This window comes from Callorhinus ursinus, unplaced genomic scaffold (assembly GCF_003265705.2).
Source record: "Callorhinus ursinus isolate GAN/ISIS: 27379988/994484 unplaced genomic scaffold, GSC_fseal_2.0 scaffold3, whole genome shotgun sequence".
NCBI classification, from domain to species: Eukaryota; Metazoa; Chordata; class Mammalia; order Carnivora; family Otariidae; genus Callorhinus; species Callorhinus ursinus.
The window spans coordinates 73841793-73858745 of record NW_027397065.1 but is presented as its reverse complement, the minus strand read 5'-3'; the positions used below and the strand labels follow the sequence as shown (position 1 = coordinate 73858745).

Here is a 16953-nt window from a genome sequence, read left to right as displayed (position 1 = left end):
TTCCCTCTCTCGCTGTGTCTCTCTCTGTCAAATAAATAAAATCTTAAAAAAAAAAAAGTCAGTGGCCAATCTGGGTCATTCAGATAAAACACATAAATACACATATGAAATCTTTCTGTAGACTGAGTGATTCTGGAATTGTTTATTATTGCTTCTGAATTGGTTATAGTTGTGTATAATCTTTAGATATACTTTGATGGGAATATAAAGAGATGGTATTAAAATAGTCAGAAAATTAGAGTCTCATTAAGTTTATTTGTACACCCAAAGTATCCCATTACTTATAATTTATTAATAGAAACTTTCCCATAAGGGGGAAATTCTGTGTTAATTTTCAGAACAAATAACCAAATGAAGAATTGATTTTTGTTACTATTCTTAATATTTCATGGCAAAAAAATATAATAGACAGCAATAAATTCACTCTTTTGAGTATACCTGAGATAGATCTAGAAACTTACATCATACATATCAAACTTACATCATCATACATTTGACATATCATGTCAAATTCTCATATATTTGATGATTATCTACATATATAATATCCTAAAACTTATCTTAAGAGAATCAACAATAAATACAAATAAAACTATCACTCAATTTGTTTGCATTTTATAAATCCCCCCCTCAAAAAGTCTCATCTTAACTGACATTACAGAAATGTACTAGTTACTGCTCCCTGACACCCACCTATCCACATAAGCTTGGTGCAAACATGTCTGTGACTCAATACTAAGTAGACGGGGGGAATACTTCTATAACAGTTGGTTTTCTCAGGAGCTCTACCCACAGTTAAGATGATGTTAAAGTAATCTACTCTCTCTGTCTTTTGTTTCTGTGATAGGATGTGTGGGAAAGCATCTAAATGTGAATAAAGAGCTATGGTCCAGAACTATGCTCTCCAGTAGGCTCATTTGTGGTTTAGAGCTTTTTGCCTGGGTATCATATGTTTAGTTTCCTTTCTTCTTCTTGAGTCCTAGTGAAATATTGTCCCATCGAAAACCTAGAGCCAAGACCTAGGCACCAGCTGGCCGGCTGGGACCCTGACCATCTGCATAAGTGCTTTTGTAAATGCTTTTTCTCTAAGCCTGGACCTTCATTTTTGATGTCTCTTTTATTATGTTTAATGGATTTGAGAGTCTTATCCAACAGCATTCTCTGCTATATTAAGGCAAAGATAGTGGGACTAGCCTGGTCTCTGCAGATCAGATATTCCTTAATCACTTACACTGGTGTGGGTGAAAATCAGTTATCATAACATTTCCCAAGAGATGCTTAAAAAAAAAAAAAAAAAGCCAGGGTGCCTGGGTGGCTCAGTCAGTTAAGCGTCTGACTCTTGGTTTCAGCTCAGGTCCTGATGGGGTCCTGATCTCAGGGTCATGAGATCCTGCCTCCCCACCCCCAAGTCAGGCTCCGCCCTCAGCAGGGAGTCTATTGAGATTATTTCTCCCTCTACCTCTGCCCCTCCCCTCTGCCCAGCAGGGAGCCGGATGCATGGCAGGATCCAGGACCCTGGGATAATGACCCGAGCGGAAGGGAGATGCTTAACTGAGTGGGCCACCTAGGCACCCCTAAATAAATCTTAAAAAAAAAAAGCCATTGGACACAAATCTTGTCCCATTTGGTTTTGCCAAGCCCTAGAGTGATCAGGTTTCAGTAATTTAATCTTTCCATAGACCTCTTGCATGAAGCGTATTTTGCTTTTCTGGTTTTAGGGAAAGAAGAAAGGAAATGGGATGAAAGAGACTAAACTATTCAGGCAGGATACCAGGAGCTTAGATTTCAGAGGAGGAAGTGTAACATCTTCCGTGTAAACACAATGAAACTGCAACATTCAAGGACCACTGATCATTTGACTGGTTGAAGAGCGGAAAAGGTGCTCTGGAGGCCTCATTCATGCAAGTATTCATTTGTTCTTGTGAGGTAAGCACATTCATTTTGTTGTGGCTTCTGAGGTTATAGGTCTTTCCAGGCTTAAGGTGCTTTTATTTAATCTTTGGCCACAAAAGAACAGCAGCAGGGCATCAGAGACAGGAAAACAGTAAGATCAGAAACATTAGCTATACTTCTGGAGAAGGAAAAGGGAAGGGGAGGAAATCCATTTTTATCTAGAACCTATTATATATTGCAATTACTACTGAAGACGTTTTACATGTGTGACCTTATTTCTTAGCTGTAACACTCTCAGTATTGTATATGTAGGAACCCAGGTCTAGAGAAGCTAAATTGCCTAGTTTTATGCATTTTCAGTTTCTGAAGTTATACAGGCCTCCTTAGACAAGCCTTAGACAAGACAACTGCAATCATCCTCCCTAAAAGCACCCTGCCATTCGTTAGCCCCTGGCCTGCTTTCTGTTCCTCACAGCCCCTACCATACCACCAGACATCACATTATATTCATGTAGTTATCACTTTATTGTCTGCACCTTGAACCAGGAGCTCAGTCCTTTGTTGGCCACTGAAGCCTAATTCCCACTTACTGCCTGGGCTATAGGAGGCTTTCAGAAATTATCTATTAAACCACCTTTAATTCAAGATTTCTTTCTAACTACTATAATATATTCTTTTTCTATTTTATTTTCTTGTTCATCTTAGCTTCTTAAAGTACAGGCATTATTCCTTCAATCCTCTTCTGCTTTTCTTTTATTCCTCAGCTTAATATCCGCCAGCTTCTCCCAAAATGATTGCAACTAAAACCAACTGGGAAAGATCATCCACGATTACTCCCATTATGTAAATTCCAATAACTGCTATCCTGTGCTCATTTAATTGGACTTCTTGGAAACAACTGCCACTTTTGTCCTTTCTATTCTGTTAATTCTGTGGTTTTTTTTTTTAGCATTATTGAGTTATAAAAATACAGAAAAACAAACATTAAAAGCATCTACTATTTCACCACTAAAAAATCTTCACAACCACTTTGAAGCATTTGTCATTTTTTTCCCTGCACAGATTATGCCCTTTCATAAATTAGAAACTTTGTTAATTTCCAACTTGGTGAACTCTTCTTTTCCTCTCCTTATGGCATATAGTAGTTTTAAGTAGTAATTTTAAGAAAAGACTTAAATCAAGAGGTAACTTCTCCAAGAGCTGCTGAATGGCTCAGTTAAGCATCTGATTCTTAGGCTCAGTCATAATCTCAGGGTCCCGGGCTCAAGCCCCACGTTGGGGTCCACACTCAGTGCAGAGTCTCCTTGAGGTTCTTTCTCTCCCTCTGCCCCTCTCCCTGCCCATGCTCTCTCCCTCTCTCTCTCTGTGTGTCTCTCCCTCTCTAAGATAAATAAACCTTTAAAAAAAGAGAGAGAGAGGTAAGTTCTCCTTACCTTCCACTGTAAATGAGGTACTCAGACCCTCGCTCCCCTATTTGGATAAGTGCTGCTCTTCTGTTTGCCCATTGCATTCTGTGCATAATTCCTTTATTACACATGATTTCCTAATGAAATATTCTCTCCCCTGCTAGACAATAAGCCACGTGTGATCAGGAATCAAGACATTAATCTTCATGTGCTTAGGTGCAAACACAGTGCTTGTCAGTGGAAGGTAAGTGATCAATTTTTGTTCTTCACTTATTGTTTTAAAAATTAAATTATGTCACTTGAACTAACCCAGGACTATGAGACAATTTCAACAGAGGTATCTTTTTGAGAGTGAAAAATGCAAGTTAGTATCTAGAGCAAAATAGCAGAAAATACTTTTGGAACTCAGTTTTCAGGTGCCCCCTAATCTTCTAATCCATTACCTCTTTTGGAATCATGCCAAAGGTGGGTGCCCATGTTATATTAATGTTCACCTATCCATATACCTCTAAAAGCACAAGACCATGATGATAGCTTATGTCAGGCATACCTGACCTAAGTTTGTTTTTTCTTAATACCAATAAAAATTTACTATCGTCAAAGTCCCTGTGATTATAGAGCTCTTTGATCTAATCTCCCACCAACCTCCTGTTGTTTGGTATGATCCAGCCACACCATTTTTAGTTCTTGACATCCATCCCTCAATTTCCAATCTTACCGTTTCTCACATGCCATTACCTCTGCTTGGGTCTATTTCATCTTGCCATGTTTGGATAAAATATCACCTCTTGAACTAGACCTTCCCTTATTCTTCCCCGTGGCACACACGTGTTTGCCTTTTTATCCATGACTGAGCCAAGACCTCATATGTATATAATGTTTTTACTTACGTCTGATCTGCCTCCCCTACTGTAATGAAAGGTCATAGTGACAAAAACCAGGACTTTTTTTTTTTTTTGACAAAGTTCATATATCTCATTTCTATAATAATGTTTGGTACAAGTGTGTTTTCAATAAATATTTTTAGGTAAATGAATTTATGATTTCACTTGAACAGATCCTCATATAACATATCAAAGTTTCCTAACCACAGCACTGTTGACATTTTGGGCCAATTTACTCTTTCTCATGTGAATTGTGAGGATGTTCAGCAGCGTTCTCATCTTCTACCCAGTAGATGCTAGGAGTAGCCACCAGTTGAGACAAGCAAAAATGTCTCAAGACATTACCAAATGTTCTCTGGGTGGCAAAATTGTCCCTGACTGAGAATGACTGCTGTAGATCCACACAATAAAATAAGGTTAACAATGAAGCAGGACATCTGAGTTTCCACCTCTCCCTGTCGTTCTAAATGACTGAGATGTTTATCTTCCACAGATATGGCATTCTGGGAAATGTTGAATTTGGATCAGCCAATCTACATGTATGTTTAAGTTCTGAGGCTATTTTTATAATATTGACTAATAATAGTAATAGGGCAGTACTTGCACAAATCAACATTACTGAATGCATAAATACACTAGTGCCGGCCACTGAGCCAAGTGCTTCACAGATGTCAAATTGTTTAGTCTTACACTGTTCCATGGAGTATGCACTGCTATCCAGGTTTACTGAATGGCACTGAAAAATAGAGGGTTCAGTTTAACTGACCAACATGAGAAAGCTACTAAGTGAAGAAGACAACATTGGGACTCATGCAGAATGACTCCATGGTCTGCTCCAGAGCTGTCCCATATGGCAGCCACTAGCCAAGCTACTAACCCGCATGTAGCTATTGACAGGAAATGTGGTTAGTCTGAATTGAGACTTGATACAACTAGAAAATACTTGATGTAAGTGGGTATTTTAAAGAATTATGGGGAAAAAAGAATATAAAATATCTGAATAAGTTTCATATTGATATGTATAAAGGACAATATTGGGCTAAAGAAAATATATGGTAAAAATACATGTCTTCTGCTTCTTTTAACCTTTTTATATGGCTGATAAAAATTGGAATTATATATGTGCCACATACTTTTTTGGTTTGCATTATATTTCTAGTAAGCAGCATTTATTTTTTGTCTTTATCATTTCCACTCTGAATCGCCTTCATTTTTCCATACAGTGGATATAATAATTAATAATGATAATAATAACAACAACAAGGGGTCTAAATAGGTTAGTTCTGAGTTCTCAATGTTATGCTGTATATGGTCTTCCTAACGTGTGGAACTCTCTCCAAACATTGGCTATTTAATGAAATGATTAGAAATTAAAAACTAGTTTTCTGGATGTTAGATGACTTAGACTATCAAGTAACATTCTAATTGCCATGACTGAATGTTCCCAATAGTAAGATATGGTTGCAAATATTCATAGCAGACAAGATAATTGAGAAAATAAAAATCCACAAATTATGTTTCTATCTATAATTAAAAAATAATGAGACAAGATACAAGGCACTCTAAAATTCCTCTAAATGTATCATATTGTACATAGGTGGCTGGACATGGATTTCAACCCACTTCTTTCATTACTTATAGTTTGGCCTTAACATCTATAACATTGGTTTCCCCATTTGTAAAATGGAGATCATAATACTGAGCTGAATGAGTTATTGGGATTAAATAAAGTAGGTCAATAAATAAATCAGTACAGTGTCCCCCAAAAAATGTTATTCAGAAAATAGGTTATGTTGCTGCTTCTTTTTATTATCATCATTATATTATTATTGTTATTATATTATTATTATTACCAGAGCTATGACTATTAAAATTATGTTAGGGCTTGTGTAATGTGACTATCAGATACCAATCATAAATTCTGACTTCACAAAAGGAAAGGAAATAATTATCGAATGAATTAATAAAGGTGTTGTAGGAGATGAAAGAATATAAAATGAATTTTCATTGGGCATTATTATTTTTCAGATATCTAATTTTTGCCTTTAATTAGAATCCACTAATTTGCTTAATTGGATGCACCATTTTTAGATGAGCTGCATTTTTGACATATGTGTATATATGTTCCTGAGCATTTAATCATTCTCCTAATAATAAATTCATGCTAAGAGGTGGTCAGAAATATATACAAAATGTGAAATTTGAATTTTAATGCAACTAGGCATGTCTTCAGATTTATTCTAAAAGAACCATTAGGGATTATTATTGGTTTTCTTCTCCCTGCCCATGCTACAGGTAATCTGGAGCTGCAATCTGATTATTTGAAAAGAGCATAAACGAATACTCTTTTCTCTGTGTTTTGGGCCAAACACCACAACAGCATACCTAATGGGCCTATAACTTAATATCCAACAAAATGATCATAACAAATAATAAGCAAAAGATTAGTCTGCTCAAAAAAATTCGATGTGAATTTTATAATTTTTCTACACACATGATTTTAAATAATTCAATTCAAATCATCACTATTATTAATAATCAAAGTTAGATAAAAATAGCATAGAAAAAAGGTAAAATGCTTTTAAACAGTCAAAATAATAGAATGAATTCTTAGACCCTAATACCTTCTGCATTGTAGTCTTTAGTATAAAAATATAAATATCACAAAAAGCTACATTTTAATATGATATCACAAAAGTATTTAAGCTAAAACCAAACTAAAATTGGGGGATCAATTTAGAAGTTAATACACAGCAAATTCTAAAACTTAAGGACATAGATCCTACTACAGCCTGCATATTATGCCACATTTCTAACAACATAAAATTCCATCTTGAAGTATAGGATCTTTCAGGTTAGCAGGAAATTTTCTGATTCTTGGGAGTGTCCGTTCATTTCTACCAAATTTGTATAAAAAGAGAGAATAAATACATGTATCATACGGTCAGAATCTAATGATTCCTAACCTATTCTTGATCTATTTTGAGAATTTGAAGGGTTCATTTTATAACGAAAATAGATCGAAGTAGAAAACAGTAACACTAAATAGATTTAGTGTTTTATAACTAAATGGGTCAGGAATACAAAATGTTTTAGTGTAATGTATGGTGATTAACATAACAATAAAAAATTATTAAAAACATGTTTTAGTATAAAAAAATCTTTTAGTATGATTACCATTCCAAACACAGAAATAGTAACTGCAAGTCTGACCCCGTGATACTAAATGCAAGTCTGATTAGTTTGTTAGGTTCTGGCCTATATCGCCCTTTCTGGCTAAGTCTTCATATTATGACAAATTAGATACTTTATTGAAAAATTTTACCCTCGAGTTAGATCCTTCTTATTAAATTCTAAGTGTAAATAAGCACATTCATTGTAGAAGTAGGGCTTTGTATTCCAATAAAACATTATTTCCTTTTGCTAACTAAAAGAAACAGTTCCTGGATTACAGTCATAGATGCAGGTTTTGTGATCACAGATCCCCTGCTTCTAAATGAAATATGTCTGAAATATTTAATTTTTATATTTTAGTAACAGTGAATTCATCAGCATATGCACCTTTTCTTCACGTTTGTAGCAATTTTCAATGTTTCAAAAATTAAATGATTGACAATTGCTTTTTACTTTTCTCTTTTCAGTCCAAAGCTTTTGCCCTGTGGAAAGACCATGAAAGGCAGCTTACTCTGGGCGAAGCGAGGTGGATTGTCATTTACATCTGTCAGTGTGATGTTCACCGTGGTGGTCCCCGATAAGCCTCCCATCTGGCCGCCCATATCTTTGGCCTGGATTACCACTTGATATTGCTCCCTGTTTTCTCTGTTCATGTTGGGCAAAGCAGTCCTGATGATACCTTGAAGAAAATATAAAAAACTTCTGTTATCCTCATTAAAATCTCAACTAGTAGTTGACTAAGACCACAAATTATCTATCTAGTGATTTTTGAAAGACAAAGTATGATTTTGCTATTAATTTTTATTGTCTAGAAATTGCAAAAGTGATTCAATGTAAATATTTTACCATTTGCGTGGTCATATGTGCTATATAGTTGCCTAAACTTGTAGGTTAAAAAAAACATAAAAATCAGGTTTATTTCGATCAGCTCACTCAATCATTCAACTTTGAATTCTTAAATCTTTAAGTGTGGCATCATCACTCTTCTGTAAGTATTACTGTTAATGTTTTTATTTTCCCACCTTTTTTCTACTTATAAAGATCATAAAGACTTAAATGAACAAACAGTGATTCATGATTCCTGACCTGTTTCAGGCTCCACAGAGAAATATGGCTGCCCTTGAAGTATGCTGTAAATAACTCTGGCGCTGTTCCCATAGGAAGGGTCATCGGCATCTGTAGCTGTGACTTGCACCACAGAAGTACCTGAAGTATCCAAATTCAGCTTAGTTCTGCACAGTACCAGAAGGAGGAGCAAAAGCACTGGTTTTCATGGAAGACTTGAATGATTTTTGGCTTTAATAATGACCTCTTAAAGAAATATTTATATATAATTGACAAGAAAATCATATTTATAGTGTTATTACAGGAAAACTGTGAATTCAGCTACATATTTAGCCAACAGGTATATTTTCATGCATGCATAAGTAATGCTACAATGTATCAGATTATAATAAATGCAGTTACTCTGCAAATCTCAGGTTTGATATTTAAATTCATTTTCACATAATAGATTTGTTTAGTGTAAAGGGCATATCTGATCACAAAGGAGTAGGTGTGCTCTTCTTACCTCCTCTCCACTAATTAACTGTAAAAATAATTAACATCTGCTCTAGAATACAATTTTATGAATAGATTAAATTCTAAATTTAGAAACAATCCAAGATGATCCCAAGTTCCATGAACGATTAAAAGCTATTTAATAAAGTTCAAGAAATATAAAAGGGCTTTATAATAAAGCAATTGCCAAAGTCCTTGGGATTTAGTGAAGTAAATATTAAATATAATCCCAGAACAATGCTTTTGAGAAATGCAGAGTTGAAAGTATGCTGTTACAACTGTTAAAAGTATCAGAATTATTTCATGGGTTTATAGGACTTTTCCCACATTTGAGAAATAAAACTATTCTACTAAGTCTAAATATATGTCTCTAAAAAATGTTATCATTGCTTCCTGATATTTATTTATTTTTGTCATTCTCTATTTAATAAAAAAAGTAGTCTGAACTTTCTTTGATTACAAATACAACTTTCATTTATTTCCAATGAAAAAGAAAATTCCATTATCTTGAATATTATACTTACAGCTTTTTCATGCCTTCTGTCTTACAGATTCTACAACCTAAATTTTCAATTCTGTATCAGTATGTGATTGTGGAATTTCAACTGGTTTATTTGAATAACAGACTTATATCAGCAGAGTTTTACATATAATGATTATAATGAAAAGATGTTTTAAAATACTTAATATGAAAGAATCAGATAATCTAATCAATTCCGCCTTTTGTATTATCTAGATAATCCAAACAAACTCGTTAGACAAATTATAAAGACTCTACATCTACAGTGTTCTGACTGTGCTTATAATATATTTGGCATCAGAATTTTACACAGCTATTATACAAATCTGTGTGACAAAGATGGTATTTCATAGTTTTCTAATAAAGTTCAGTGGTATTTTCTTGGGTTTTTGAGGGAAGTATCTACTTATTTGTAAAGATTTACAAATCCGTAACATGTAAGAAACGATTAATCTTTTTTTTCTGACTGATTTTCAACATGAGGAAATTAAATAAGTACTCTTTGGAAGGAATCAAAGAAGATGTCAATTAACTGATCATAGTATTTTAAGAATTTCTTGATAATTATTTTTTTAAAGATTTTATTTATTTATTTGATATAGAGAGACACAGCGAGAGAGGGAACACAAGCAGGGGGAGTGGGAGAGGGAGAAGCAGGCTTCCCGCTGAGCAGGGAGCCTGATGCGGGGCTCGATCCCAGGACCCTGGGATCATGACCTGAGCCGAAGGCAGATGCTTAATGACTGAGCCACCCAGGCGCCCCTCTTGATAATTATTTTTTATACTTTTTGTATACCATGATAACTCTTATAAATTAACTTACCTACAACAGACATTTCTGGAACACTAGCTGTATAAATTTCTTCTGGGAACGTTGGCTCATTGTCATTGATATCATGGATTTTGATCACAAACTCAGACTCTGGTTCTACTGGTCTCAGAGTTCTTCTGTTAATAGCTTGTGCACGCAGAGTATAAAACGCCTTTTCTTCCCTATCAATTCTTCTTGTGGCATGAATGTCACCTGTTTTTTCATCAATAATAAAAAGAGTACCTGCTCCATCTCCAGATAAAATATATTTGAGTGATCCATCTCCTTTATCTTGGTCTGAATGAAGCTAGGGAAAATAAAAAAAGAGCACATCCATGATAATGTCTGAAAATACATAATGCTGAAGAATTCAAAGTCTCTCATGTCCCATCACTGAATAATGGGGTCAGTTATCTTAGTTCTTGAAATGAGAGTTGAATAAGTATGAACACACTCATCTGTATATCTTAAACAATAAGACTAGCCTCTCACATATCAGTATGATTTTTACTCTAAATGGAAAAAAGTAGTAAAAATAAACCAAACACAGTTCCCCTCTTTGCTTTGCTTGGTAAATAACCATTTTCATAGGCAATTAACTCTTGACAAAGACATATGTCATCAGTCTTGACATGCTTGTGTAAACATTACTTCTCTCATCTCTTTCTGTGAGTGGAAAATTCTTTTACTCTCATATTATTGAGGAAATTCTTATAAATTTATTGTTATTGCATTTCCACGGGAGAATTAGAGATGTCTTAACTGTAACAGGCAAAGTAGTATCCTATTTTAGAAACACTATGTGTTAATTTTTGGTTCACATATGCACACACACACACACACACACACACACACACACAAAAGATTGCCCCACAGATATTTTTGGGACTCAGACAAAGAGTAAAAATAGATGTCTCTATTTTAAAATTATAAATCAAGTTAATAAATTCTACAATAAAATATGCTCTATATAGGCTCTTACCTTGTCAAATCTATCTTCTTAATAACCTCAAACAAGTTTTGTGCAGGAAAAAGGCAATACAAAGCATGTCTGTTTCCTGTCCTTCATCTATGCCCACAACACTAATCTTCCAGAATTCACCATCATGTCAAAGAACGTTGCAGGCATTCATGTGGACATTTCAGCCCAGTGTAAATGAGATCCAGGATTCCATGTTTTCATGGGCAAATTCCAGCTATGTTGTATTTTATTTTATTTTATTTTATTTTATTTTAAGATTTAATTTATTTATTTGAGAGAGAGAATGAGATAGAGAGCATGAGAGGGGGGAGGGTCAGGAGGGAGAAGCAGACTCCCTGCTGAGCAGGGAGCTCGATGTGGGACCCGATCCTGGGACTCCAGGATCATGACCTGAGCCGAAGGCAGTCGCTTAACCAACTGAGCCACCCAGGCGCCCTGCTATGTTGTATTTTAATAGATGCCCACTAGGACTGTCTCCAGGTTTCAGGATGCATATAACAGTGGGTAAGTCTGGCTTTTGGGTGACTGACCTGAAGGAGAGAGCCCCCTTGGACCTAAAAGCAAGCTGGGGATGTCTAGGCAGGGAATAATGGGTCCCAGGTACCTTGAATATGATCTGGAAATTGACGTGTAGGTTCCAAATGTGAATATCCCCTGCTCTCCATGGAATTCTTACCCTGAATGGTGGGGCTTAGGTGTAGGAGGGACAGAGCATGGCATTGTAAAATACAAGGGTTGTAACTTTTTCTTTAATTGTATCATCCAACCAATAAACATTTTCTATGCTGGGATCATAGTTTGATTATTTGCAGTAAGAGATTATGTTTTTAAAATTTTGATTTTGTTTTTCTATCAGATAAGAAATATGAAAAAAATGTAGATTTTCTAAAGTTCTATAAGGCATTTATTATAAGTTAGACATCATTGCAAACTTTTTTTTAAGAATTCATGTAAAATGTAGTCGTAAATCAGAATAGGCACAATGATGTATAACAGAAAATTAAAATTGGAGACAATATCCTTCAATTATGCAAAAAATTAGAGAATTAGATATTTATCTAAATAAGGTTTGGTATTTTGCTTTAGCTTAATTACATCAACAGACATTTTCATCTAATTGCATATATGAATATTAAACTGATTACTTTCTATTTAAAGTAGAATTTTACTTCTTTATTTTAAAGTTTCTTTCTTTTTTGGAGCTTATGTCAATGGACGTGGCTGCGGAATCATTTTTACATGAACCTGAAACTGTTTAAAATAAATATATGTTAGAAACACACACCTATGACTAATATGTTGTATTACTGGCTATTGTTGGGTCTATAAAAGCAGTCTACTCTTTAGTTAATGGTTTTTAGTAATTAACATTAAGCCATCAAATTTGGATCAAACTCAGTTTTTCTGATTTCTGGACAAATAACTCATTATTACAAATATAATGGGGAAAAAAAACCCGAAATGGATATGCTCTTTAAAGAAAAAGAGAAGTCAGGGAACAAATAGCTTTTTACTGCATTTTTAGCTATTCATAAATAACAAGGTAAGGTTGAGAAACTCAAGAACTATCTGCTTTTAGCTAAAAAGCTCTCAGAAGTAACATATGACTGTGTTGTCCAGGGAACCACTCTCAAAAAGTCACAAGATTGATGCTTTTTAGTAATTGAAAATACACGTAGTTGCCAGGAAACTTTCCAATTACATGAATATGCAACCATGGCAATTTTCCAAATGGTAGATATAAGCATTGCATATTTCTCATTCTGCCTGGGAATCAAAATAATTCAAGAAAAGATTATTGATATTGTTAATCATTTGATCGGATAACTGTGGTTTGTAGCAAACAGTTATGACATTTATTGTCTATTCATTCAACAATTGTAATTGAGAAATACGTGTATACTCTCACAAGAATCAAGTACTTCTAAAAGTTAATCAGCAATTCCATTCTAGTGCTATGGAAAATTCAAATGAAATTCACAAGACATCTCCAAAACTAGCCCACAGCAGTATGTGAGGCTTTCCTACAGCATTATCACTTAAACTACTGGATAAAGAATGAGTAGAGGTTTAAACTTGGGATCTTTTTGCTTTTTACAAACTGTACAGAACACTAGGTGAATACAGAATGTAGATTTGGAGTGGGGAAGGATATACAGCAAGATGGAAATCATTAAGACCAGGTCTGCTATTCTAATCAGTTAGACATGCAAAAAAATTGCTAGAATGATGAGATCTTAATTATTATAAAGTTCAACTTTGAAATATGAATCACAGCAGGATTTTTACCTTCACTTATACTATAGAAAGAGAACATTACGTCTAGTAATTGGGCCCCATACTATGGAACTTTCCGTGGGATTAGGAAGTTGCACATGGTAGAACAAAATCAGAGAGATGAAGGTTAAAAGCTGGACTGTGGTTTGAGGAATCAGAAATGAGTATTAAGGAGGGCACGTGTTGGGGGCACCTGGGTGGCTCAGTCATTAGGCATCTGCCTTCGGCTCAGGTCATAATCCTCAGGATCCTGGGATGGAGCCCCATATCGGGCTCCCTGCTCAGTGGGAAGCCTGCTTCTCCCCCCGCCCACTCCCTTTGCTTGTGTTCTCTCTCTGTCAAATAAATAAATAAAATCTTAAAAAAAAAGGAGGGCATGTGTGGTGATGAGCACTGGGTGTTATATGCAACTAAGAAATGAAAGTATTTCTACTTCCTTATAATTAAGGGAAACAAATTAGACCTATGCTTTTATAAGTTTTGGTCTTAAAAAGCCAGACTTATAATGCATTTTTCTTAAACCATTAGAGTTTGTGGGAAAAAAAAAAAGTATCTTTTTTCTTGAAGAACACTAACACTAGAATAAGGGGCCCAAATTACCATTGGCCTGTGTTACTCAAAATATGATTTAAATAAACATGTCTGGGAACTGGACAAGAAAGAAACTGCAACAGATATTTACTATAAGGCAGAGAGATATATTTCTAGACTCCCTGAGACCTGGGGAGTTGAAACCATGTTTGAAACCCTCACAAGACAAGAGCTAACTCATAGAAGGTATGCTGGTATTACTGATTTCTTAACAGTTACAGAAGGAGACCAGTGGACAAAATTCTTGAATTATATTCTCCTGTTTAAGTGTCCTCTCTTCTCTTTAAGTTGCTCTTTATTATTTTAATTATCCTTCTTTTGTATATTTTTCCACCCTTACCCTGGTGTAATGTCTCTGTTCCTTATTCCTTGTATGTGTGATAGAAATTTATTTCACATTCCAATTCATTTACTAAATAAGTAAAGATCAGACCAGGTTTGGTTAGTCCTGGCAACAATAGCTTTCTCTTCTCTTTTTTTATTTGGATGTTAGGTATCAATACTTGGATTTATTAAATACTTAATTGAACAAAATCAGTTGTTTATGTTACCAAGAAATACGATTATGGATCATGTGCCAAGTAACTTACCGCATCCACTTTGAAATAACTTTTGTATTGATTTGACCTTGTGCTATTTTATTATGTGAGACATTAAGTTTTCTTTAAACATAGAAAAAATGTCAGATTATTGTGGCTTTAGTTCCTCAGTAAACACCTGTTCTCCTGTGTGAAACATTTGTGCCACAAATCTTTAAGAAGAATTTTATGTTAATACTGACCTTTTCTTTCCTTGAGGAAAGCCTATTAAAAATTCACAACCTGCTTTGTTCCTTGTAAATTCACAAGCAGATAAAGGACATGGCAAGATACATGACAATTAATGAAAATAGAACAACTGGTCCTGTGCTGCACATTTAAAACTCATTTTCCTATTATTTAACTTTTCTATTTTAGATGTAGTTAATTATATAACCGATTTGCTTGTATTGAGTAGCATGCTTAATAATTAAAATTAAACTTCCATTGATTTTAAAGAAATACTTTAACCACAAGTTATTTAATGAAAGCCTGTTAATTTTAAATGTGGCAGGTTTCTGATACTTTTACAACATTTCATGTAAAGTGTCATCTTAAGAAATTTGTCTAAAACAAAGTTTGTAACCTAAGAGAGGTCTCGCAGCTTATCTAGTTTCAGGCCACCTTTTTTTTTTTTTTTTTAAGAGGAAGAAGCTGAGATATGATCAGTTTTTTTTTGTTTGTTTGTTTTGTTTTGTTTTATGACACAGAGGTTAAAATTATACCTCAGGACAGCTGCTATGTTGGTGGAATCTTTATATCTCAATATCAGTTCATTTTTATTTCTCAGTTCCTCACATTAGGTAAGGAAATATTATTAAAAAAACAAAGTATCTACCTATACAGCACTGGGAATTAAATAATTTATTACCAAAAGAATAACTGATAAAAGATTTTACCTTATGTTCTCAGCCTTGGCTGGAAGAAAATGAATAAGTTTTAAAAAAGTGAAAAACCATTATCCGTCAGTACTGCCAAGAAAACTCTGATTACTACTAGTTCAGAGGAATCTATGTTGCTGTGTGAGATTCTTTCTCATTCAGAATATAGATACTTTTTTGGGTATTAGTAATTGTTGATATTTGGTTCCATTCCAAAAATTGAAAAAAGGCAGCAGAGAAAATTTGAATTATGTTTATAAAATTATATTAGAATTATATTCATAAGTTAGAGTAGGTCTTTTGTTTGTTTGTATTTATTCATTTGAGAGAGAGAGAGCATGAGCAGGGGGAGAAGCAGAGTCAGAGGGAGAAGCAGGCTCCCCGCTGAGCAGGGAGCCCTACATGGGGCTCGATCCCAGGGCCCTGGGATCATGACCTGAGCCAAAGGCAGACGCTTAATGACTGAGCCACCCAGGCGCCTCTAGACTTGTTCTTTGAAGGATAAATTTTGACAAACAAGTCACAAGGTCTATAACATTCACTATCTGAGTTTAACAATTTTTCGTGTGTGTGTACATTAACTTAAAAATATTAGAAACTGTCAAATAGATTTTCTAATATACAGTGATAATTTTATGCCTGTCATTCTTTCAAACAGCCAATATATTCTATATTTGTTTAAAAAAATCCTGAAAGTGGCAAATATGCTGCGCTATCCTGGCAGCATCATCATTAGCATTTTGCTCTCATTGCTCTTGTGAGTAATATAATATCAAATGCAAAATAAGACATTGAATCAAATACTTCATATTTGTAACCAATAAAAAAATTATACTAAAGATGGGCTGGCATCAGGAAGCAGCTGAAGGCATATTAAAGCAAGTAAACAGAGTCTGGTCAGACATAAATACATAGTTACTCATTTTGTTGAGAATGGGTAAGAAGAGGGAAGAGGGGTGGCAGATCTTGAACTTGAGGATGCAAAGCTTACAGACTGAAACTGGGCCTTATTTTAATATTAATGGTGTAGAAAAATATAGCCATTTTTTATGAATCCTAATGAAACGATTTTTCCTTCAAAAACAGAAATGGAGAGAAGAAATTGAAGCTTATCAATGAAATTGATTGTAAAACAATTATGATCCTTTTAAAATACCCCAAATATATGATTTAGATTGGTAAATACTTTACTGAACAATCTTATTCTGGGACCAGAGGCAAGCATAGAGGATTACATGATGGATGGATAATGTCTGCTTAGCTTTGGGTCTGGTGAAAAAAGAAAGAAGAAAGAGAAAGAAAGAAAAAGAAAGAAAGAAAGAAAAAGAAAGAAAGAAAGAAAGAGAAAAGAAAGAAGAAAGAAAGAAAGAAAGAAAGAAAGAAAGAAAGAAAGAAA

At 34.5% G+C, this 16953-nt stretch overlaps 1 protein-coding gene across 4 annotated transcripts in view; it reads right to left on the bottom strand.

Annotated features, from left to right (window-relative positions):
• The window catches only part of CDH10 (cadherin 10), a 179079-nt gene that overhangs the window by 42397 nt on the left and 119729 nt on the right, over positions 1 to 16953 (bottom strand). For all 4 annotated transcript variants that reach the window (XM_025867446.2, XM_073887002.1, XM_073887008.1 and 1 more), the window contains exons 3-5: positions 10261 to 10555; positions 8444 to 8563; positions 7869 to 8036 (exon numbers count right to left, since the gene is read on the bottom strand). In XM_025867446.2, the coding sequence (XP_025723231.1) occupies positions 7869 to 8036; positions 8444 to 8563; positions 10261 to 10555 (583 nt within the window). The remainder of the gene's footprint in view (positions 1 to 7868; positions 8037 to 8443; positions 8564 to 10260; positions 10556 to 16953) is intronic.